Source organism: Pseudophryne corroboree, chromosome 2, assembly GCF_028390025.1.
Source record: "Pseudophryne corroboree isolate aPseCor3 chromosome 2, aPseCor3.hap2, whole genome shotgun sequence".
Taxonomy (NCBI): Eukaryota; Metazoa; Chordata; class Amphibia; order Anura; family Myobatrachidae; genus Pseudophryne; species Pseudophryne corroboree.
Window position 1 is genome coordinate 105140058 of NC_086445.1, and position 26847 is coordinate 105166904.

The 26847-nt window shown below is 45.3% G+C and overlaps 1 protein-coding gene across 1 annotated transcript in view; it reads right to left on the bottom strand.

Annotated features, from left to right (window-relative positions):
• LOC134990376 (arachidonate 12-lipoxygenase, 12R-type-like) overlaps nucleotides 1-26847 on the bottom strand; it is a 272146-nt gene that overhangs the window by 100362 nt on the left and 144937 nt on the right. Inside the window, exon 3 of the mRNA XM_063950685.1 lies at nucleotides 13579-13790. Coding sequence (XP_063806755.1) covers nucleotides 13579-13790 — 212 coding nt within the window. The remainder of the gene's footprint in view (nucleotides 1-13578; nucleotides 13791-26847) is intronic.

Sequence of the window (26847 nt, forward strand, 5' to 3'; positions counted from 1 at the left end):
TTTCTGATTTTTACCATTCCATTTAAAAAAAAATATATATTTTTAAAAATATATAAATAATAATTGTGCCTCCAAAATAGACAAACCAAGTACCTAATCCCTTCTAATATAAATAGATATGCTATTACCAATAAAAAAACCACAAAAAAAAACATGTTTTTTAAATTTTTTATTAGATTTCGCCAGCAAAGTGTTGCAGATTGAAAATGACGAATTTTCTGTCTAAAAGCACTGTTGTCGAATTTACAATCTTCAATTGAATATACTTTTGTCGAATTGCCGCATTTGTACCATTGCAGAAATGTCGAATTTGACAAAAGTCGAATTTTGAAAGTCCGTTTTTTTGACGAAAAGTACTGAATTGCATTGTCTTTGAATTTTTTTTTTGGCGAAAATGTCCCGTTTTTCGACATTTTCGGGAATTCGACCGCAATTGCATATACCCCATAGTCAGTGAAAATGTCACAGGTCCAGGAATTGCAGTTACTGGGCTTCTGCTGTCTAAGGTCTCACAAGTCAGGAGCATTCAAGCATGTCAGAGGGTGTCAAGGGACAGTGTGCATTCTATTTGATAAATGTAAACAGCAGTGTATACAAGTACTGATTGAATACATTTAGAAAGTAACAGATAGTTTGCAGACTGTCCCTCCCAGCATGAGATACTGCAGGGACATGCTTGGATGCCCCTAGACATGTTTGGCTGCCCTAGGCAAATGCCTAGCCTGCCTATAGCTAAGGGCAGCTCTGGGTACGCTTTCCTGTGCCGCATATTGTTATATAACTCCAGAAAATAATTGAGAACAAAAATTTGGAGCATAAAAAAGGGAAAGATCAAGAACTACTTCCTCCTACTGCTGCTGCTTTTGCTGCTGTTGTTACTGCTGGGAGTCAATCGTCATCCCAGAGGAGAAGTCGGTAGACCACTTGTACTACTTCAACTAAGCAATTGACTGTCCAACAGTCCTTTGCGAGGACGATGAAATATGACAGCAGTCATCATGTTGCAAAGCGGATAACTGAGGCCTTGACAGCTACAGTATGTTGGTGTTAGACGTGCGTCTGGTATCCGCCATTAGTGCAGTGGGATTTAGACAATTGATGGAGATAGTTTGTCCCCGATACCAAATCCCATCTACATTCCACTTCACTAGGAAAGCAAATCCCGGACTGTACAGGGACATTAAGAAAAGTGTCCACAGTGTCCTGAAAAATGCGGTTGTACCCACTGTCCACTTAATCTCGGACATGTGGACAAGTGGAGCAGGGCAAACTATGGACTACACGACTGTGACAGCCCACTGGGTAGATGTATTGCCTCCCGCAGCAACAACAGCAACGGCATCAGTAGCAGCATCTCACAAACGCCAGATTGTTCCTATGCAGGCTACGCTGTATATCACCGGTTTCCGTAAGAGGCACACCGATGAAAACCTCTTATGGAAACTGAAGGACATCATCGCACAAGGGCTTTCCCCACTTAGACTCTCCTGGGGATTTGTGATATCGGACAACACCATCAATATTGTGCATGCATTACATCTGGGCAAATTCCAGCACGTCCCATGTTTTGCACATACAATTAATTTGGTGGTGCAGATTTGTTTGAAAAATTACATGGGCGTGCAGGAGATGTTGTCGGTGGCCAAAAAAATTGCGGGCCACTTTCGACATTCAGCCACAGCGTGTAACTCCTAGATGGGCCAGGTGTTTGTGCCGCACACTTGGGTCGCTTAGCTTAGTCATCCAGCAACCTCTGTGAACCTCTTTTTTTCTTTGCATCATGTGCTGTTTGGGGCCTAGTTTTTAAAAGTGCCATCCTATCTGCCACTGCAGTGCCACACCTAGATTTGCACGGTGTTTGTGCCGTACACTTGTGTCGCTTTGCTTAGTCATCTAGCTACCTCATTGCATCTCTTTTTCTTCTTTGCATCATGTGCTGTTTGTGGCCTAGTTTTAAAAAGTGCCATCTTGTCTGCCACTGCAGTGCCACTCCTAGATGGGACAGGTGTTTGTGCCGCACACTTGTGTCGCTTAGCTTAGTCACCCAGCAACCATGGTGCACCTCTTTTTTTTCCCTTTGATTAATGTGCTCTTTGAGACATAGGCACTCATTCCGAGTTGTTCGCTCGGTAAAAATCTTCGCATCGCAGCGATTTTCCGCTTAATGCGCATGCGCAATGTCCGCACTGCGACTGCGCCAAGTAAATTTGCTATGCACTTAGTAATTTTACTCACGGCTTTTTCATCGTTCTGGCGATCGTAATGTGATTGTGTTAGGGTCTCCTGCCCTGTGCTGCCACGTTGTCATGGCAACCGAGAGACAAGTGCTAGTGGAGTAACCTGAGCGCAGCTGATACTCCGGTTCGGGTCTTTTGCTGTGCAGTGGTTATAGGCTCTGTGCACGGCAGGGGATCCGGTGCTGGTTTTTGTGCTCACAGTCTGTGAGGTCTGAGTGGGGCGTGGACAGCACCTGCTTTATAAGGCCTCTTTTCAGGGTAAGCAGAGGCTGCTGAATATGTTATGCACACCAGTGCCTGCAGGAAAGTACTAGTGTCAGAACTGTTATGCACTCCAGTGTCTGCAGGAATGTACTGGTGTTTGAACTGTTATGCAAAACAAATGGACTCACAGACAAACTGGGGAATATGACATAACGTACACAGAAGGTGATAGGGTAACAAAATACACACACAGTGAACAGAGAAGCCCAGAGGCTAAGGAACTGGGTATCTCCCTTGTATTAGAACTGCTCAGATGTAAAAAGCAAGATGTTGTGTTTTAATACGTAGAGAACCCGAAATGCTGTTGCTAAGGGCAACAGCAAAACCCTAAAGGGTTACCAACGGGTGTGGCAGTAAACTCCTTGGTCAGAGATGGAATGATAGACACAAGGAGAGCCTCCACAATCCTGATTCTCACTTGCAGTGCACAGGTTTAAGCTTACTGCCACTAAACTGACCCCTGACACCTAGCACAGCGAGACAGGATTAGACAGGCAAGTGTTAGAATACAGCCGCAAACTTGCTAAGTTCACAGAGTAATAACAGAACCCCAGCAAGCTAAACGACTGACTCCAGTCTTACTGCTAGGTCTGGATTGGCAGAGTGTAATACCAAATCCCCAGGCCTATTTGCAGTAAGCAACAAACAAATACAAAGCTACACAGTACTGGCTAACTTTCATGAACTGACTAACCAACAGAGATTCAGCAGCATCTGCTTACCCTGAAAAGAGGCCTTATAAAGCAGGTTCTGTCCACGCCCCACTCAGACCTCACAGACTGTGAGCACAAAAACCAGCACCGGATCCCCTGCCGTGCACAGAGCCTATAACCACTGCACAGCAAAAGACCCGAACCGGAGTATCAGCTGCGCTCAGGTTACTCCACTAGCACTTGTCTCCCGGTTGCCATGACGACGTGGCAGCACAGGGCAGGAGACCCTAACAGTACTCCCCCTCTGACGAGGGGTCAAAGAACCCCTACCACCGGGTTTATCGGGGAACTGCGAGAAGAAAGAGCGTATCAGTCTGGGGGCATGAAGATCACAACTGCGCACCCACGACCGCTCCTCCGGGCCATACCCCTTCCAGTGCACCAAAAATGACAGCCGACCCCGAACCACCTTGGAGTCAAGAATCCTTTCAACAACAAACTCCCTCTGGCCACGTATCAGAAGAGGGGAAGGTCTTCCACTGGAAGAAGGATTACTAATCGCCCGTTTTAAAAGGGAACAATGAAATGTTTTATTGATACCCAAAGAACGGGGCAGATCTAACTGAAATGCCACCGGATTGATAACCCTGGTGATCTTATAAGGGCCGATGAACCGGGGCCCTAACTTATGAGATGGCTGTCTCAACTTCAAATTCTTGGTAGACAACCAGACGAAGTCTCCTAATTTGAAGCTGCAGGGTCTTTTCCGCTTATCAAAAACCCTTTTGATCACTAATGACACAGACACAAGGGCTTTCTTCACTTTCCGCCAAATACCTCTAAGGACCGAAACCACAGAGGAACCACCAGGCGTGGAGTCCAGGGGGTCAAAAGAATTGGCCTTAGGATGATGCCCATACACACAAAGGAAGGGAGAGATCCCTGTAGCAGAGTGAGCCGCGTTGTTATAGGCAAACTCCGCCATGGACAGATGAGCAACCCAGTCAGTCTGACACTTGGAGACATAACACCTGAGGAACTGCTCCAAGGACTGGTTCACCCTTTCAGTCTGCCCATTAGACTGCGGATGGTAGCCTGACGACAAGCTGACAGAAATCTGGAGATCGGAACAAAATGCCCTCCAGAATTTGGCCACAAACTGGGATCCGCGGTCAGAGACCACATCAAGTGGCAACCCGTGGAGACGCACAACATATTCAGCAGCCTAATACTCCTGTTGAAATTTTGTGGGAATATGGAGCATACCCCTCAAAATACGTTGCAACAGGTGGTCGATCAGGTGCAGGTCCTGACTCGACAATTTAATGATTTGTCCATTAAAATGCACACCTCCCAGGCTGCTGGCGGAGCTCCCGCAGCAGCAGCACCTGCAGGGGTTAAGGAGCCAAAAGTAAATCTCCCGGATCGTTTTTCTGGAGATCGCTCGCAGTTCTTTTGTTTCAAGGAGAGCTGCAAGCTATACTTCCGGCTTAGGCCTCAGTCTTCTGGGTCGGAGATTCAGCGGGTGGGCATAGTGATTTCCTTGCTACAAGGAGACCCACAGGTCTGGGCATATGGGTTGCAGCCTGACTGTCCGTCGCTTAAAAGTGTTGATGCTTTTTTTACGGCACTGGGCATGTTGTATGATGACCCTGACAAGACGGCCTCAGCCGAGGCTCAGATTTCGATCCTTAAGCAAGGGCGAAGGCCAGTTGAGGTTTACTGTACGGAGTTTCGGAGGTTGGCCCATGATACCCAGTGGAATGACCCAGCCCTGAGACACCAGTACCGAAGAGGTCTTTCTAACCAGATAAAGGACCAACTGGTACAATATCCCTTGCCTGATAGCTTGGATCAGCTCATGCAGTTATCCATCCGGGTGGATAGACGGCTGAGAGAGCGTAGGCTTGAAAGGGAGACTGAGATTTCCTTCCTTCCCAAGGGAACCTCAGACTCTGAGGAATTTTCTGAGGAGCCTATGCAGATTGGGGCTACCCGCCTCTCCTCGCGTGAGAAGACGCGGAGGAGACAGCAGGGGTTGTGTTTGTACTGTGGGAATAAAGGTCATGTGGTAGTATCATGCCCAGAAAAGCCGGAAAACTTCAGGGCCTGAGGGTGATGGGAAATATCCTGTCAGGCCAGAAGTCAGAATTTCCCAAGAAGACTTTTATCATTCCGGTGACCTTGAAGATCCTCGGTCAAACTGTCAAGACTGAGGCCTTTGTGGACAGTGGGGCCGACGGGGTTTTTATGGACCACCAATTCGCCCTAAAACACTCTGTTCCCTTAGTACCCTTGGCATCGGAAATTGAGATTTGTGGGTTAAACGGGGAACCATTATCCCAAGGTAAAATTACCTCTTGCACTAGCCAGATTTCTTTGTTTATTGGAGCCACACACTCTGAAAAATTGTCCTTTTATGTGACTGTCTGTACTTTTGCCCCATTGGTGTTGGGGTTACCCTGGTTAAGGGCCCACAATCCTCAATTTGACTGGGTCTCTGGGGAGATTCTTAGTTGGGGTACTGATTGTTTCAGGAGTTGCTTGAGCCTTCCAGTCAGGCTCTCGCAGCTAAGTTTGCCAGGATTGCCAGGGTGTTATGCAGATTTTGCGGACGTGTTCTCCAAAAAAGTTGCAGAGGTACTACCTCCCCATCGCCCCTATGACTGTGCCATTGATTTGTTGCCAAATGCTAAGCTTCCCAAGAGCAGGTTGTACTCCCTGTCACGTCCTGAGACTCAGGCTATGGCAGAGTACATTCAGGAGAACTTGGCTAAGGGATTTATCAGACCTTCACAGTCTCCAGTTGGGTCGGGGTTCTTCTTCGTGGGTAAAAAGGACGGTTCGTTGCGACCCTGCATCGACTTCAGGGAATTGAACCGTATCACGATTAAAAACTCATACCCACTGCCTCTCATTTCGGTCTTGTTTGACCAGCTTCGTACTGCCACCATTTTTTCTAAGATTGACCTACGCGGTGCGTACAATCTAATCCGAATAAGAGAGGGGGATGAATGGAAGACTGCCTTTAATACCCACTCAGGGCATTATGAATATTTGGTGATGCCTTTTGGACTCTGTAATGCCACGGCAGTCTTCCAGGATTTCATGAATGATGTGCTCAGGGAATATTTGGATAGATTCTTAGTTGTATACTTAGATGACATCCTAATCTTCTCCCATTCCCTGGAGGAACATCGGAAGCATGTACGCTTAGTCCTCCAAAAACTCAGAGACCACCGGCTTGGGGCGAAGCTGGAGAAGTGCGAATTTGAAGTTCAGCAAATCGCATTTCTAGGATATATTATCTCCCCAGAAGGTTTCCAAATGGAGGGTTCCAAGGTACAGGCAGTCCTGGATTGGGTGCAGCCCACTAGTTTGAAGGCGCTTCAGCGTTTCCTGGGCTTTGCGAATTTTTATAGACGATTTATCGCTGGATTTTCGTCTATAGTGGCGCCCTTGGTGGCACTCACTAAGAAAGGGGCGGATGTTGCTCACTGGTCTTGTGAGGCTAAAGCGGCTTTTGCCCGTCTCAAAAGGGCATTTGTTTCGGCCAAGGTGCTGCGACACCCAGATCCAGAGCGTCCTTTTGTGGTGGAGGTGGATGCCTCTGAGATGGGTATTGGGGCAGTGCTTTCTCAGATGGGAGTGTCTGATAATCGCCTTCATCCCTGTGCTTACTTTTCCCGTAAATTTTCGCCTGCCGAGATGAATTATGACGTGGGTAACCGGGAATTGTTGGCTATTAAGGATGCACTCGAGGAGTGGAGACACTGGCTTGAGGGGGCTAAGTTTGTGGTCTCAATTCTCACTGACCATAAGAATCTGGCATATTTAGAGTCAGCGAAGCGTCTCAATGCCAGGCAGGCACGATGGGCTTTGTTTTTTGCTCGCTTTAATTTTTTGATAACATATCGCCCTGGGTCAAAAAACATCAAGGCTGATGCGCTCTCGCGGAGTTTTGCTCCAATCCAGGAGACCACCGAGGAGCCGTTGCCCATTATTTCCCCATCATGTACTAAAGTGGGCATTACCCAGGACCTCTTATCATTAGTCCTTAGAGCACAGGAGCAGGCTCCTCCAGACCTTCCGGTAGGTCTTTTGTTTGTGCCTCCTAGGTTAAGACAGCGAGTGTTCCTGGAATTTCATGCCAAGAAGTCGGCAGGTCACCCGGGTATTGCCAGAACTCGGGAGTTGCTATCTAGGGCGGTGTGGTGGCCCTCGGTGGCTAAGGATGTGGATCAGTGGGTTCGGGCATGTGACATCTGTGCCCGAAATAAGACTCCTAGAGGGGTTCCTGTTGGCCCATTACATCCACTCTCTATCCCATCTAAGCCATGGACCCACATTTCAATGGATTTTGTGGTGGACTTGCCCAAATCCTCGGGGATGACAGCCATCTGGGTTGTCGTTGACAGGTTTTCGAAGATGGCGCACTTCGTTCCACTGGTTGGGCTGCCATCAGCCAGACGCCTGTCTGAATTATTTATGCTGCATGTTGTGCGTCTCCACGGGTTGCCACTTGATGTGGTCTCTGACCGCGGATCCCAGTTTGTGGCCAAATTCTGGAGGGCATTTTGTTCCGATCTCCAGATTTCTGTCAGCTTGTCGTCAGGCTACCATCCGCAGTCTAATGGGCAGACTGAAAGGGTGAACCAGTCCTTGGAGCAGTTCCTCAGGTGTTATGTCTCCAAGTGTCAGACTGACTGGGTTGCTCATCTGTCCATGGCGGAGTTTGCCTATAACAACGCGGCTCACTCTGCTACAGGGATCTCTCCCTTCCTTTGTGTGTATGGGCATCATCCTAAGGCCAATTCTTTTGACCCCCTGGACTCCACGCCTGGTGGTTCCTCTGTGGTTTCGGTCCTTAGAGGTATTTGGCGGAAAGTGAAGAAAGCCCTTGTGTCTGTGTCATTAGTGACCAAAAGGGTTTTTGATAAGCGGAAAAGACCCTGCAGCTTCAAATTAGGAGACTTCGTCTGGTTGTCTACCAAGAATTTGAAGTTGAGACAGCCATCTCATAAGTTAGGGCCCCGGTTCATCGGCCCTTATAAGATCACCAGGGTTATCAATCCGGTGGCATTTCAGTTAGATCTGCCCCGTTCTTTGGGTATCAATAAAACATTCCATTGTTCCCTTTTAAAACGGGCGATTAGTAATCCTTCTTCCAGTGGAAGACCTTCCCCTCTTCTGATACGTGGCCAGAGGGAGTTTGTTGTTGAAAGGATTCTTGACTCCAAGGTGGTTCGGGGTCGGCTGTCATTTTTGGTGCACTGGAAGGGGTATGGCCCGGAGGAGCGGTCGTGGGTGCGCAGTTGTGATCTTCATGCCCCCAGACTGATACGCTCTTTCTTCTCGCAGTTCCCCGATAAACCCGGTGGTAGGGGTTCTTTGACCCCTCGTCAGAGGGGGGGTACTGTTAGGGTCTCCTGCCCTGTGCTGCCACGTCGTCATGGCAACCGGGAGACAAGTGCTAGTGGAGTAACCTGAGCGCAGCTGATACTCCGGTTCGGGTCTTTTGCTGTGCAGTGGTTATAGGCTCTGTGCACGGCAGGGGATCCGGTGCTGGTTTTTGTGCTCACAGTCTGTGAGGTCTGAGTGGGGCGTGGACAGCACCTGCTTTATAAGGCCTCTTTTCAGGGTAAGCAGATGCTGCTGAATCTCTGTTGGTTAGTCAGTTCATGAAAGTTAGCCAGTACTGTGTAGCTTTGTATTTGTTTGTTGCTTACTGCAAATAGGCCTGGGGATTTGGTATTACACTCTGCCAATCCAGACCTAGCAGTAAGACTGGAGTCAGTCGTTTAGCTTGCTGGGGTTCTGTTATTACTCTGTGAACTTAGCAAGTTTGCGGCTGTATTCTAACACTTGCCTGTCTAATCCTGTCTCACTGTGCTAGGTGTCAGGGGTCAGTTTAGTGGCAGTAAGCTTAAACCTGTGCACTGCAAGTGAGAATCAGGATTGTGGAGGCTCTCCTTGTGTCTATCATTCCATCTCTGACCAAGGAGTTTACTGCCACACCCGTTGGTAACCCTTTAGGGTTTTGCTGTTGCCCTTAGCAACAGCATTTCGGGTTCTCTACGTATTAAAACACAACATCTTGCTTTTTACATCTGAGCAGTTCTAATACAAGGGAGATACCCAGTTCCTTAGCCTCTGGGCTTCTCTGTTCACTGTGTGTGTATTTTGTTACCCTATCACCTTCTGTGTACGTTATGTCATATTCCCCAGTTTGTCTGTGAGTCCATTTGTTTTGCATAACAGTTCAAACACCAGTACATTCCTGCAGACACTGGAGTGCATAACAGTTCTGACACTAGTACTTTCCTGCAGGCACTGGTGTGCATAACAGATTGACAGGAAATGGGTGTTACTGGGCGGAAACAGGCCGTTTTATGGGAGTGTGGGAAAAAACGCTACCGTTTCCAGAAAAAACGCAGGAGTGGCCGGAGAAACGGAGGAGTGTCTGGGCGAACGCTGGGTGTGTTTGTGACGTCAAACCAGGAACGACAAGCACTGAACTGATCGCAGATGCCGAGTAAGTCTGGAGCTACTCAGAAACTGCTACGAGGTGTTTAATCGCAATATTGCGATTACTTCGTTCGCAATTTTAAGATGCTAAGATTCACTCCCAGTAGGCGGCGGCTTAGCGTGAGCAACTCTGCTAAAATCGCCTTGCGAGCGAACAACTCGGAATGACCTCCATAGTTTTTAAAAGTGCCATCCTGTCTGCCACTGCAGGGCCAGTCCTACATGGGCCAGGTGTTTGTGCCACCCACTTGTGTCGCTTAGCTTAGTCATCCAGCTGCGTTGGTGCACCTCTTTTTTTTTTTTTTTTGCATCATGTGCTGTTTGGGGCCTAGTTTTAAAAGTGCCATCCTGTCTGACACTGCAGTGCCACTCCTAGATGGGCCAGGTGTTTGTTCCGCACACTTGTGTCGCTTAGCTTAATCATATAGCAACCTCGGTGCACCTCTTTTTTTCTTTGCATCATGTGCTTTTTGGGGCCTAACTTTTAAAAGTGCCATCCTTTCTGACACTACATTGACACTCCTAGATGGGCCAGGTGTTTGTGCCGCCCACTTGGGTCACTTAGCTTAGTCATCCAGTGACCTTGGTGCAAGCTTTTGGCCTAAAAACAATATTGTGAGGTGTGAGGTGTTCAGAATAGACTGGAAATGAGTGGAAATGTATGCTATTGAGGTTAATAATACCATAGGATCAAAATTACCCCCAAAATCTGTGATTTTAGCTGTTTTTATGTTTGTTTTTTTAAATCACCCAGATCCAAAACCAAAACCCGAAAGGGTGGTTTTTGCAAAATCAATCCAGATTCAAAACACGAACAGGGATCCAGATCCAAAAACAAAAGACAAAACACGAAAAGTGCCCTCCGCACATCTCTAATTTGCATACTATAAAAGTTTACAGAACAGCTGATTGGTTGCCATGGGCAACTTCTCCACTGGCTCACTTTTCCACTTTTATCACTGCTTAGTATATCTCCCCCCTAATCCTGTATGTGGACGTAGCTTTCCTCCCTGTGTATTAGTGCTGAAATCACCTTAGATGCCACATTGTACCATTCCTGCGCTGGTGAACTATTCATCATACTTTACAAGTCTAGTTATTTGTTGTCAATTTCTAGATGTGAAGATAGATCCTTGATACACCCCAACTAATACACAGAGAGGTGCACACAGAAAGAAGTCTTATAATAAAGCAATCATTAATGATTTATAACCATGCTGTATTGTATACTATTCAGGATATAAACTTACGAGGTCATCTTAGGCAAGTTAAAGCTGCTCCGTTTCTGGTAGGTAAACTGGTCATTATATTGCAGATCATGAACCGAGGCTGCATCAATGCAATGTGGGACGCCTTCTGCATAAACTTTCCACCTGCAGGTGACAAACTACGTTATTGCTAAAGAAAATATTCAGATGGTATCCGGATTATGGGGGTAATTCCAAGTTGATCGCAGCAGGAATTTTGTTAGCAGTTGGGCAAAACCATGTGCACTGCAGGGGAGGCAGATTTAACATGTGCAGAGAGAGTTAGATTTGGGTGGGGTGTGTTCAATCTGCAATCTAATTTGCAGTGTAAAAATAAAGCAGCCAGTATTTACCTTGCACAGAAATAAAATAACCCACCCAAATCTAACTCTCTCTGCACATGTTATATCTGCCCCCCCTGCAGTGCACATGGTTTTGCCCAACTGCTAACAATGGGGGTCATTCCGAGTTGTTCGCTCGTTATTTTTATCTCGCAGCGGAGCGATTAGTCGCTAATGCGCATGCGCAATGTCCGCAGTGCGACTGCGCCAAGTAAATTTGCTATGCAGTTAGGTTTTTTACTCACAGCATTACAAGGTTTTTTCTTCGTTCTGGTGATCGTAATGTGATTGACAGGAAGTGGGTGTTTCTAGGCGGAAACTGGCCGTTTTATGGGTGTGTGTGAAAAAACGCTACCGTTTCTGGGAAAAACGCGGGAGTGGCTGGAGAAACGGAGGAGTGTCTGGGCGAACGCTGGGTGTGTTTGTGACGTCAAACCAGGAACGACAAGCACTGAACTGATCGCAGATGCCGAGTAAGTGTGGAGCTACTCAGAAACTGCTAAGAAGTGTCTATTCGCAATTTTGCTAATCTTTCGTTCGCAATTTTGATAAGCTAAGATTCACTCCCAGTAGGCGGTGGCTTAGCGTGTGCAAAGCTGCTAAAAGCAGCTTGCGAGCGAACAACTCGGAATGAGGGCCAATATTCCTGCTGCGATCAATTTGGAATTACCCCCCCATAGCTCTACACTAAAAAGGTCTACAGACATACATTAGGTCAACAGGGTCAAAAGGTTGACATGTAAAAGGTAGACAGGTCGACAGGGTCAAAAGGTCGATGGGGTCAAAAGGTCGACATGACAATGGTCGACACATATGGTAGACACAAGTTTTTTTATTCATTTATTTTTTTAATTTTTTTCAACTTTTACATTCTTTACCATCCATGTGGACTCGATTAAAAAGAGTAAGCTGTGCACCTTGCCTGAAGCATGGTGAGCACAGCAAGCGATGTGAGGGTAATCAGTACAGTAATGGGACTTGTTTGTGGCAAAAAAATGACAAAACACCCAAAACATAGATAAAAAAAACCTGTGTCTACCTTTTTCGTGTCGACCTTTTGACCCTGTAGACCTTTCCTAATGTCTACCTATTCTATGTCGACCTTTTGACCCTGTCGACTGTTTGACCCTGTTGACCTTACGCATGTCTACCATTAGTGGTAGACCTATTGACTGTAGACCTGTTTAGTGTATATCTAATAATCCACACCCATATAAGCAGCACTTGATAAATGAAAATCAGTTTATTCAATATGACATATGGAACCTTTCACTTATGAACTAGAAATATCCTCATATGTGTTAGCTAAAGAGAATTCCAGTCATGGGAATCTTCTGTCACCCAGGAAGAAGCCCAGGAGATAGGACAGTCACTGCATGTACATTGGTCACTCACCTGTGGGTTGCTCTCTGCTTCTCCAGTTCCGCTCTCCGTTGCTGCTGGAGAACAGGGTGAGTGTTCCCAGATAAAATTATGCCTGAAACAGAACAGATCCCAAGAGCACTGTGTTGCAATTATCCTGGTGAGTATGGATGGTTATTGTCCTTGCATGCAGATTAATCATGTGACTACATAAGGAGAATCTCTATTCATGGAATCCTTCCACTCATATAGCGCTCTTTCTCCAATAGGACTCACAGCGCTTGTGGTTGGTGTTGCTGTTCATGCATCAAAGCACCAATTACCTCTACTTTGTGCATGCATAGGACCATTCAGCACGTGTGCGAATGGGTCCTGCTACAACAGATGTACAGTACTACTGTGTCAGACTGTCAGTGATTGACAGTCTGATACCATTTAGAGCCTGGGAGGGGGCTGTGGTGGCTTTCGTTTCTCCAAACTGAGGCAAGTCGATGCAGTTTAGGTGGAGGGAAGTGGTCATGGATTTTTGTGGTTGAACAGAGATTCGCTGGCCTCTGCAATGGGTGGCTTGCATGTCCCCAGTGCTGCGTCCTAGAATGCAGCTCGGATCTCTACTGCAGGAGGAGGTATCTGCTTGCGATAGATGCCACCTGCTGCATTACCATACAGAGCTGTCACTGCTGCTTCCAAGGAAGCAGCAGTCATAGCAACTCCGCCCACATCTGAATCAGGCCCATTAAAATTGATTTGGAACACAAGATATAGGGATTTTAAGGAATTTATGATGTATTGAGTACAACTTTATCAATGAGCTCCTAGCTGTATCCAGGCCCAACAATAAAACAAAAAAAAACCCACGTAATGTACCACCAACATTGGCCACATCATAATAACTCAGGCAGCACTACCCAAAACTTCATGAGTAGAATATAGTTATAAGAGCTACATCTCACCCTTCCCCTCTGGGATCTCCACAGTCATTGGACCACATATCCACTGATAGAAAGGGAACTGGTAGAGTTGACCACTGGGACTTGTCACATCAACATAGCGGCAGTACCAAGCATCCATATTAAAGGTTTTGTATTGCTCTGTAGAGATCCGGACCAGCAGGAGGTCTCCAAGATCTTTCTCCATGATAACGTCAAAGTCAGTTACCTAGAAAAGCAGAGCGGTGTCTGAGAAACATGCATGATGGAACCTTGGACTTCCACTAGCCCAGACATTGTGGGATTCATGTAGAGTTGTACATACTGTATGTACATCTCAAACATACAGAAAGTGTCCAATATGATAGCTTATGGCAGCCTGTTTGGATACATTTTTAGGCTGTCAGTGTGGAGGGAAAATGTTTGAGTACTTAGAAACCCTCCCTGTATGCACCACTGATATACTCAGGTGAACGCATCTCAAGATTTACCTCCTTCAGCTCTCGCATGTGTAGTACAAAAAAGAGTAGGGATGTGGCCTGACAGTGTTTCAAGAAAATGCAAACGTTGCATTATTTCTACAACATTCAGTATAATACATTTTCCATGCAAAATATAATAAAATACAAAAAGCAAACACAGATTAGATAAATAAATAAAATTAAGTGAAATACAGGCATTGGTTATCTTCCCTTTAAAATTGTAAATAATAAGTTGTGTGAATAGGTTGGAACAATTTCATTTAATAGAGCAGGAACACTAAAGCTGGGTACCCACTAGACGATAAAGTGGACGATGTGTATGATAATGATACATCATCCACATTAGCAGTTAGTGTGTATGCACTATGTCTCTGATGATGTCGTTAGCGACATCGCCCAATGCCCGATGAGTGATATCGCCAGGAAGGGCCTTGCTGCCAAATGTAGCATGACCTTCCCGCCATCGCTCATCGCTGGCGGCATCGGCAAGTGTGTATGCATTTGCTGATGCCTGCCCCGCCGCCGGGTACACACATTATCTATTGGGTATCCGGTATGAGGGGGAATTCAATTAGCTGCAGTAATTTACTTTGGCTAATTGATCCCCTGGGGGCTATTCAATTAGCACTGATGCCGTCACTTATTGTTCAGTTATACAAACGGGATGCAGTCAGGATGCCGGCAGGCTGGATTATGGCAGTCAAAAACCCAACACGCAGCGACAATGCTGACTCCGGAACTCTGTCAGCAGATGAAATGCCGATGCTAGTATCCCAACTGCCAGCATCCCGTTCGTAAGTACGCTGCCCACTGTTAGTGTTAGCCCGAGGAGGGGGGTTATATATAGGCACCACCGGGGAGGGTTAGGTTGCCGGGGAGGGAGGGTTAGGTTTAGGTTGTGGAAAGGGAGGGTTAGCTTTAGGCACCACCGGGGAGGGTAAGGTATAGGCTGCAGGGAGGGGGGGGGGGGGGGCAGTGGCAAATGCAGGATTTGCATGGGGGGGGGTTCCAGAACAGGGTGGAGCCAATCACGGGGGTGGGGACTGAGGTGACCCAGTATATGCTGGGTCCATAAAACTAGTGTGTCTGTGTGTGTGTGTGTGTGCATATATATATATATATATATATATATACTATATATATACATGTCTACACATATATATACCGTGTATATGTATATATATATATATATATATATATGCCGAGAATTTTGAAAGAAGCAGGGAGCGCCAATAGTGCATTAAAAGTGTAACAATTTATTTATAACACATCCAAATACGATGATCAAATAAAACCCGTACCATAAAAGGCGGTTAAACCACCGCTTGTATAACCAGCATGAAATTATCCCACAATACAACTCAGCATACGTGATTCAGTATCCATACGTCAGACCACGCCCATACGCGTTTCGTCATCAGACTTCGTCAGTGGGCTTGGTCTGAAGTCACAATCTCATTATTTAAATACACCCTGCAGCACTCTGATTGGCCTAAGCAAGATGTCTTAGAACAGCTACAAATCATCTTATACAGCAGCTGATCCATATTAAACCAATGGATTCATTTATCAAATAGTACATTTTATACGTGTCTAAACGATTAGGAGAGAATTCATAAAGGCATCAAAGTACATGAATATGTACGGAATATTAAAAAATAAAACATATAAAAAACATTTTTTGTTTGTTGAAATGTAATCATGTAAATGCAGTATAAAAATATTAATGCACTCTAATAGGTAATATTCACACTACCCATAGACACATTGTTATTCATAAACCAATAACTATATTAGAGTAAAATAAGCAATATTCAAAACTTCTATATATCACATACTGACCAACCCTATATTCATTGTACTCTTGTTACCATTGGCAACCACAGCAGGGTAATTAAGCAGACAGGAGTTTTTCCCAACACCAACAGGTTTAGATGATGGACTAAGGGGCCCTACACACTCGGCGATGCGCCACCGAGGTGCCCGACGGCCGATACGGCCGACGAGCAACCCGGCGGCGGGGGGGCAGTGACGGGGGGAGTGAAGTTTCTTCACTCCCCACGTCACGCGGCTGCATTGAAGTGCAGGCAAATATGGACGAGATCGTCCATATTGGCCTGCATGCACAGCCGATGGGAGATCAGCGATGAACGAGCGCGGGGCCGCGCATCGTTCATCGCTGGAGTCTCCACACTGAAAGATATGAACGAGTTCTCGTTCATTTATGAACGAGATCGTTCATATCTTTCAGAATATCGGCCAGTGTGTAGGGCCTATTATTATAATGGCACAGCAACTATGCACATACTAAAAAGCCTCTTGTTTGTATCGTATATATCGACTCAGGAGGAAATTAAAAGGTCAGTTCAAGCATCTTATAAAGAATTTTTTTTTAGTTTGAAGCATGTTATTAGAGCAAATGATACTAATAGGGACACCACATGAAACTGGCTATTTAGGCCAGCTACACACTTAACGGAGAAATGTAACCTATTTGAGAAACGGAGTAAGTTCATACCCCTCATTCAATCCCTTTGGATGCAAAGTGTTCAATGTAAATATCCAGAATGTCTCTCTTTTATTCAATATGTTTTCTCTATCTCCGCATCCCGCACCCACATTCCAGCAGATATACAACACTTTACACTTGCCACATGTATAAAATCCTTCCACTCTGGGCAATAGGGCCAGAGTGGAAGGATTTTATACATGTGGCAAGTGTAAAGTGTGCCAGTATGGGTTAAAAGGTACGAAAACCTTCAGTGGTTCAAATACGGATAAAAAGTTCAGAATAAATAACTTTATTAATTGTAACACTACATATGTTGTATATCTGCTGGAATGTGGGTGCGGGATGCGTTATATTGGCAAGACGAAGAGAGTGCTAAAGTTGAGAATTTTAGAGCACCTAAGAAACATCAGGAACAATGTAGAAAATCATAGTGTTCCACGTCATTTTAAACAGCATCATTGCAGCAATCCAGCCTCATTAAAATTTATAGGACTGGAACACATACCACTTGACAAGCGTGGCGGAGATAGAGAAAACATATTGAATAAAAGAGAGACATTCTGGATATTTACATTGAACACTTTGCATCCAAAGGGATTGAATGAGGTTTATGAACTTACTCCGTTTCTCAAATAGGTTACATCTCTCCGTTAAGTGTGTAGCTGGCCTAAATAGCCAGTTTCATGTGGTGTCCCTATTAGTATCATTTGCTCTAATAACATGCTTCAAACTAAAAAAAAATTCTTTATAAGATGCTTGAACTGACCTTTTAAATTCCTCCTGAGTCGATATATACGATACAAACATGAGGCTTTTTAGTATGTGCATAGTTGCTGTGCCATTATAATTAGTCCATCATCTAAACCAGTTGGTGTTGGGAAAAACTCCTGTCTGCTTAATTACCCTGCTGTGGTTGCCAATGGTAACAAGAGTACAATGAATATAGGGTTGGTCAGTATGTGATATATAGAAGTTTGGAATATTGCTTATTTTACTCTAATATAGTTATTGGTTTATGAATAACAATGTGTCTATGGGTAGTGTGAATATTACCTATTAGAGTGCATTAATATTTTTATACTGCATTTACATGATTACATTTCAACAAACAAAAATTTTTTTTATATATGTTTTATTTTTTAATATTCCGTACATATTCATGTACTTTGATGCCTTTATGAATTCTCTCCTAATCGTTTAGACACGTATAAAATGTACTATTTGATAAATGAATCCATTGGTTTAATATGGATCAGCTGCTGTATAAGATGATTTGTAGCTGTTCTAAGACATCTTGCATAGGCCAATCAGAGTGCTGCAGGGTGTATTTAAATAATGAGATTGTGACTTCAGACCAAGCCCACTGACGAAGTCTGATGACGAAACGCGTATGGGCGTGGTCTGACGTATGGATACTGAATCACGTATGCTGAGTTGTATTGTGGGATAATTTCATGCTGGTTATACAAGCGGTGGTTTAACCGCCTTTTATGGTACGGGTTTTATTTGATCATCGTATTTGGATGTGTTATAAATAAATTGTTACACTTTTAATGCACTATTGGCGCTCCCTGCTTCTTTCAAAATTTCTCGGCAGGATCATTACCCGTTCGGAATCGGGTCTCTGGTGGGGAAGCGACAGCTGGAAATCCCAGAGGTGCACACTGATAAAGACTAATCGACCAGTGAGACTGGGTGTCAGTGACTGTGAGAAACTGTTGATTCTTGTTCAGCCTGGGACTTGTAGTTCCACGGGACTTTTAACTTTTCCTTGTCCTTTGCGCTCATACATTTTTCCTGTTACTCTATATATATATATATATATATATATATATATACACAGCATATTAAACATGCATATATATATATATATATATACACACACACATACAGTACACGTATATATACACATGTATATATATCATATGTGTGTGTGTTTATATGTATGTATGTATATACATGTGTATATATGTATGCACATGGATATATATGTACTATAATTAAAATAAAGTAAACTTTTATTGCACTTACAAGTGCCACCAGGAAGACAGCAGGCTGCAGAGGACGCTAGACAGCCTTTAATAATACTCATGCAGCTATAAAAAAAAAAAAAACAGAAACATTTTATTTTTTTTAGTGGAGGGGGGTTTTTGGGTGCTCGGAACCCCTACCTGGGTGCGCCACTGGGGGGTGTTAGGGTTAGGCTGATAGAAGCGAGGGTTAGAGCTAGAGGGTTGCTGGGGGAGGGTAACTATACTTACCTAGCCTCTGTTGGGTTTCTCTCCATTGGAATGCCACTGTCGGCCCTTTGACCGCCGGCATCCTGAATGCCAGTAAAACATATCGCACCCATATAAACGTGCTTGTTTCAGGTGCAGAGACAGGAGGGTGCGCACCTTTAGCGCACATCTGGGTGATAGATACTACAGCCCCTGACCTACCTGTTGCTGTACTGTGAAAGGTGCTAGATAATGTACTTCAGACCCTGACCTATCAATTCATTGTACTCCTGTTAGGGGGCTGAATACTACAGAGCCTGACCTTCCTGCTTCAGTTTATAAAAAACAGTAAAGCCCAAAGGACTCATTAAGTCTACAAAGAACCAAAGTATTTAAATTATATAATATCATTTATCAGATATATCCACTCTCAGCATAGTAATTGTCACAATCTGTCAGCCCCAAAACCCCTCCCTCCCAAAAATATAAAACCCTAACAAAAGCAACAGGATATATGATCAACGATCACATAACAGAATGTGGATAAGTTATGACCTGCTTGGAAGAAATTGGACACAGTCATGCGGATGGCAGATCTATGGAGTGCCAACCGCTCCCTAAATTGTCTGTCCGCTTTCCCAACAGAACTCAGGCCACATGGGCAAGTAACTAAATGAATCACACGCGTTGTACATGTTAGAAGATATCCTTTCTTTGGTGTAAGAAAATGACACGGGTTGTCATCTAAGTTTGAAAATACGTGGATGACAAAAGTGGAATAATAGTGATTAACACATAAGTACTTGAGTTTGCACGAGAGTACATACAAACTAATCTTGTTTCAAGAAGTAGTAGGCATTGGATAAACTCTCATTGTTGTCCTATGGTGGTTGCGTGAGATGTTGCCTGTAACTGTAGGTTTTTCTTAAATGAATTGGGTTTCTAAACGAATATCAAAAGCATTCTTCTATCCTATTAAGGATAGATGATAGTACATACATTCTACAAAGTAGTACGAATAGATACATTGATCTGCACTATGGGGGTTATCCTAGTTTGTTAGCAAACCAAAAAAACTGGAACTTACTCAGCTGGCCGTCTGCATGGAACATCTGCAATCTAACACTGATGGTCATGATGTTGTATCCCAGCTTGCGATGTCAGTCACAGTGCTGGTATCACAGCCACACGCAGGAGATGTCTATTTTACTGAGATGTTTCCTGCATGCCCCTCCTGTAGATCGGACGGAAATACAATGCTGATTGCATGCAGCATTGCATTTTCGTCCAACTCTGAATCAGGCCCCCCAGTCAGCTCTAAGGACAATAATATGTGTGGGCATATATTCCTGTATATAGATATTAGAGATGAGCGCCTGAAATTTTTCGGGTTTTGTGTTTTGGTTTTGGGTTCGGTTCCGCGGCCGTGTTTTGGGTTCGAACGCGTTTTGGCAAAACCTCACCGAATTTTTTTTGTCGGATTCGGGTGTGTTTTGGATTCGGGTGTTTTTTTAAAAAAACACTAAAAAACAGCTTAAATCATAGAATTTGGGGGTCATTTTGATCCCAAAGTATTATTAACCTCAAAAACCATAATTTACACTCATTTTCAGTCTATTCTGAATACCTCACACCTCACAATATTATTTTTAGTCCTAAAATTTGCACCGAGGTCGCTGTGTGAGTAAGATAAGCGACCCTAGTGGCCGACACAAACACCGGGCCCATCTAGGAGTGGCACTGCAGTGTCACGCAGGATGTCCCTTCCAAAAAACCCTCCCCAAACAGCACATGACGCAAAGAAAAAAAGAGGCGCAATGAGGTAGCTGTGTGAGTAAGATTAGCGACCCTAGTGGCCGACACAAACACCGGGCCCATCTAGGAGTGGCACTGCAGTGTCACGCAGGATGGCCCTTCCAAAAAACCCTCCCCAAACAGCACATGACGCAAAGAAAAAAAGAGGCGCAATGAGGTAGCTGTGTGAGTAAGATTAGCGACCCTAGTGGCCGACACAAACACCGGGCCCATCTAGGAGTGGCACTGCAGTGTCACGCAGGATGGCCCTTCCAAAAAACCCTCCCCAAACAGCACATGACGCAAAGAAAAAAAGAGGCGCAATGAGGTAGCTGTGTGAGTAAGATTAGCGACCCTAGTGGCCGACACAAACACCGGGCCCATCTAGGAGTGGCACTGCAGTGTCACGCAGGATGTCCCTTCCAAAAAACCCTCCCCAAACAGCACATGACGCAAAGAAAAAAAGAGGCGCAATGAGGTAGCTGACTGTGTGAGTAAGATTAGCGACCCTAGTGGCCGACACAAACACCGGGCCCATTTAGGAGTGGCACTGCAGTGTCACGCAGGATGTCCCTTCCAAAAAACCCTCCCCAATCAGCACATGATGCAAAGAAAAAGAAAAGAAAAAAGAGGTGCAAGATGGAATTGTCCTTGGGCCCTCCCACCCACCCTTATGTTGTATAAACAAAACAGGACATGCACACTTTAACCAACCCATCATTTCAGTGACAGGGTCTGCCACACGACTGTGACTGATTTGACGGGTTGGTTTGGACCCCCCCAAAAAAAGAAGCAATTAATCTCTCCTTGCACAAACTGGCTCTACAGAGGCAAGATGTCCACCTCATCATCACCCTCCGACATATCACCGTGTACATCCCCCTCCTCACAGATTATCAATTCGTCCCCACTGGAATCCACCATCTCAGCTCCCTGTGTACTTTGTGGAGGCAATTGCTGCTGGTCAATGTCTCCGCGGAGGAATTGATTATAATTCATTTTAATGAACATCATCTTCTCCACATTTTCTGGATGTAACCTCGTACGCCGATTGCTGACAAGGTGAGCGGCGGCACTAAACACTCTTTCGGAGTACACACTTGTGGGAGGGCAACTTAGGTAGAATAAAGCCAGTTTGTGCAAGGGCCTCCAAATTGCCTCTTTTTCCTGCCAGTATAAGTACGGACTGTGTGACGTGCCTACTTGGATGCGGTCACTCATATAATCCTCCACCATTCTATCAATGTTGAGAGAATCATATGCAGTGACAGTAGACGACATGTCCGTAATCGTTGTCAGGTCCTTCAGTCCGGACCAGATGTCAGCATCAGCAGTCGCTCCAGACTGCCCTGCATCACCGCCAGCGGGTGGGCTCGGAATTCAGAGCCTTTTCCTCGCACCCCCAGTTGCGGGAGAATGTGAAGGAGGAGATGTTGACAGGTCGCGTTCCGCTTGACTTGACAATTTTGTCACCAGCAGGTCTTTCAACCCCAGCAGACTTGTGTCTGCCGGAAAGAGAGATCCAAGGTAGGCTTTAAATCTAGGATCGAGCACGGTGGCCAAAATGTAGTGCTCTGATTTCAACAGATTGACCACCCGTGAATCCTTGTTAAGCGAATTAAGGGCTCCATCCACAAGTCCCACATGCCTAGCGGAATCGCTCCGTGTTAGCTCCTCCTTCAATGTCTCCAGCTTCTTCTGCAAAAGCCTGATGAGGGGAATGACCTGACTCAGGCTGGCAGTGTCTGAACTGACTTCACGTGTGGCAAGTTCAAAGGGCATCAGAACCTTGCACAACGTTGAAATCATTCTCCACTGCGCCTGAGACAGGTGCATTCCACCTACTATATCGTGCTCAATTGTATAGGCTTGAATGGCCTTTTGCTGCTCCTCCAACCTCTGAAGCATATAGAGGGTTGAATTCCACCTCGTTACCACTTCTTGCTTCAGATGATGGCAGGGCAGGTTCAGTAGTTTTTGGTGGTGCTCCAGTCTTCTGTACGTGGTGCCTGTACGCCGAAAGTGTCCCGCAATTCTTCTGGCCACCGACAGCATCTCTTGCACGCCCCTGTCGTTTTTTAAAAAATTCTGCACCACCAAATTCAAGGTATGTGCAAAACATGGGACGTGCTGGAATTTGCCCATATTTAATGCACACACAATATTGCTGGCGTTGTCCGATGCCACAAATCCACAGGAGAGTCCAATTGGGGTAAGCCATTCCGCGATGATCTTCCTCAGTTGCCGTAAGAGGTTTTCAGCTGTGTGCGTATTCTGGAAAGCGGTGATACAAAGCGTAGCCTGCCTAGGAAAGAGTTGGCGTTTGCGAGATGCTGCTACTGGTGCCGCCGCTGCTGTTCTTGCGGCGGGAGTCCATACATCTACCCAGTGGGCTGTCACAGTCATATAGTCCTGACCCTGCCCTGCTCCACTTGTCCACATGTCCGTGGTTAAGTGGACATTGGGTACAACTGCATTTTTTAGGACACTGGTGAGTCTTTTTCTGACGTCCATGTACATTCTCGGTATCGCCTGCCTAGAGAAGTGGAACCTAGATGGTATTTGGTAACGGGGGCACACTGCCTCAATAAATTGTCTAGTTCCCTGTGAACTAACGGCGGATACCTGACGCACGTCTAACACCAACATAGTTGTCAAGGCCTCAGTTATCCGCTTTGCAGCAGGATGACTGCTGTGATATTTCATCTTCCTCGCAAAGGACTGTTGAACAGTCAATTGCTTACTGGAAGTAGTACAAGTGGGCTTACGACTTCCCCTCTGGGATGACCATCGACTCCCAGCAGCAACAACAGCAGCGCCAGCAGCAGTAGGCGTTACACGCAAGGATGCATCGGAGGAATCCCAGGCAGGAGAGGAATCGTCAGAATTGCCAGTGACATGGCCTGCAGGACTATTGGCATTCCTGGGGAAGGAGGAAATTGACACTGAGGGAGTTGGTGGGGTGGTTTGCGTGAGCTTGGTTACAAGAGGAAGGGATTTACTGGTCAGTGGACTGCTTCCGCTGTCACCCAAAGTTTTTGAACTTGTCACTGACTTATTATGAATGCGCTGCAGGTGACGTATAAGGGAGGATGTTCCGAGGTGGTTAAAGTCCTTAGCCCTACTTATTACAGCTTGACAAAGGGAACACACGGCTTGACACCTGTTGTCCGCATTTCTGGTGAAATACCTCCACACCGAAGAGCTGATTTTTTTGGTATTTTCACCTGGCATGTCAACGGCCATATTCCTCCCACGGACAACAGGTGTCTCCCCGGGTGCCTGACTTAAACAAACCACCTCACCATCAGAATCCTCCTGGTCAATTTCCTCCCCAGCGCCAGCAACACCCATATCCTCCTCATCCTGGTGTACTTCAACACTGACATCTTCAATCTGACTATCAGGAACTGGACTGCGGGTGCTCCTTCCAGCACTTGCAGGGGGCGTGCAAATGGTGGAAGGCGCATGCTCTTCACGTCCAGTGTTGGGAAGGTCAGGCATCGCAACCGACACAATTGGACTCTCCTTGTGGATTTGGGATTTCGAAGAATGCACAGTTCTTTGCTGTGCTGCTTTTGCCAGCTTGAGTCTTTTCATTTTTCTAGCGAGAGGCTGAGTGCTTCCATCCTCATGTGAAGCTGAACCACTAGCCATGAACATAGGCCAGGGCCTCAGCCGTTCCTTGCCACTCCGTGTCGTAAATGGCATATTGGCAAGTTTACGCTTCTCCTCCGACAATTTTATTTTAGGTTTTGGAGTCCTTTTTTTTCTGATATTTGGTGTTTTGGATTTGACATGCTCTGTACTATGACATTGGGCATCGGCCTTGGCAGACGACGTTGCTGGCATTTCATCGTCTCGGCCATGACTAGTGGCAGCAGCTTCAGCACGAGGTGGAAGTGGATCTTGATCTTTCCCTAATTTTGGAACCTCAACATTTTTGTTCTCCATATTTTAATAGGCACAACTAAAAGGCACCTCAGGTAAACAATGGAGATGGATACTAGTATACAATTATGGACTGCCTGCCGAGTGCAGACACAGAGGTAGCCACAGCCGTGAACTACCGTACTGTACTGTGTCTGCTGCTAATATAGGCTGGTTGATAAAGAGATGTCTATGTAACTATGTATGTATAAAGAAGAAAGAAAAAAAAAACCACGGTTAGGTGGTATATACAATTATGGACGGGCTGCCGAGTGCCGACACAGAGGTAGCCACAGCCGTGAACTACCGCACTGTACTGTGTCTGCTGCTAATATATAGACTGGTTGATAAAGAGATAGTATACTCGTAACTAGTATGTATGTATAAAGAAAGAAAAAAAAACCACGGTTAGGTGGTATATACAATTATGGACGGGCTGCCGAGTGCCGACACAGAGGTAGCCACAGCCGTGAACTACCGCACTGTACTGTGTCTGCTGCTAATATAGACTGGTTGATAAAGAGATAGTATACTCGTAACTAGTATGTATGTATAAAGAAAGAAAAAAAAACCACGGTTAGGTGGTATATACAATTATGGACGGGCTGCCGAGTGCCGACACAGAGGTAGCCACAGCCGTGAACTACCGCACTGTACTGTGTCTGCTGCTAATATATAGACTGGTTGATAAAGAGATAGTATACTCGTAACTAGTATGTATGTATAAAGAAAGAAAAAAAAAACACGGTTAGGTGGTATATACAATTATGGACGGGCTGCCGAGTGCCGACACAGAGGTAGCCACAGCCGTGAACTACCGCACTGTACTGTGTCTGCTGCTAATATATAGACTGGTTGATAAAGAGATAGTATACTCGTAACTAGTATGTATGTATAAAGAAAGAAAAAAAAACCACGGTTAGGTGGTATATACAATTATGGACGGGCTGCCGAGTGCCGACACAGAGGTAGCCACAGCCGTGAACTACCGCACTGTACTGTGTCTGCTGCTAATATAGACTGGTTGATAAAGAGATAGTATACTCGTAACTAGTATGTATGTATAAAGAAAGAAAAAAAAACCACGGTTAGGTGGTATATACAATTATGGACGGGCTGCCGAGTGCCGACACAGAGGTAGCCACAGCCGTGAACTACCGCACTGTACTGTGTCTGCTGCTAATATATAGACTGGTTGATAAAGAGATAGTATACTCGTAACTAGTATGTATGTATAAAGAAAGAAAAAAAAACCACGGTTAGGTGGTATATACAATTATGGACGGGCTGCCGAGTGCCGACACAGAGGTAGCCACAGCCGTGAACTACCGCACTGTACTGTGTCTGCTGCTAATATATAGACTGGTTGATAAAGAGATAGTATACTCGTAACTAGTATGTATGTATAAAGAAAGAAAAAAAAACCACGGTTAGGTGGTATATACAATTATGGACGGGCTGCCGAGTGCCGACACAGAGGTAGCCACAGCCGTGAACTACCGCACTGTACTGTGTCTGCTGCTAATATAGACTGGTTGATAAAGAGATAGTATACTCGTAACTAGTATGTATGTATAAAGAAGAAAAAAAAACCACGGTTAGGTGGTATATACAATTATGGACGGGCTGCCGAGTGCCGACACAGAGGTAGCCACAGCCGTGAACTACCGCACTGTACTGTGTCTGCTGCTAATATATAGACTGGTTGATAAAGAGATAGTATACTCGTAACTAGTATGTATGTATAAAGAAAGAAAAAAAAACCACGGTTAGGTGGTATATACAATTATGGACGGGCTGCCGAGTGCCGACACAGAGGTAGCCACAGCCGTGAACTACCGCACTGTACTGTGTCTGCTGCTAATATATAGACTGGTTGATAAAGAGATAGTATACTCGTAACTAGTATGTATTTATAAAGAAAGAAAAAAAAACCACGGTTAGGTGGTATATACAATTATGGACGGGCTGCCGAGTGCCGACACAGAGGTAGCCACAGCCGTGAACTACCGCACTGTACTGTGTCTGCTGCTAATATAGACTGGTTGATAAAGAGATAGTATACTCGTAACTAGTATGTATGTATAAAGAAAGAAAAAAAAACCACGGTTAGGTGGTATATACAATTATGGACGGGCTGCCGAGTGCCGACACAGAGGTAGCCACAGCCGTGAACTACCGCACTGTACTGTGTCTGCTGCTAATATAGACTGGTTGATAAAGAGATAGTATACTCGTAACTAGTATGACTATAAAGAAAGAAAAAAAAACCACGGTTAGGTGGTATATACAATTATGGACGGGCTGCCGAGTGCCGACACAGAGGTAGCCACAGCCGTGAACTACCGC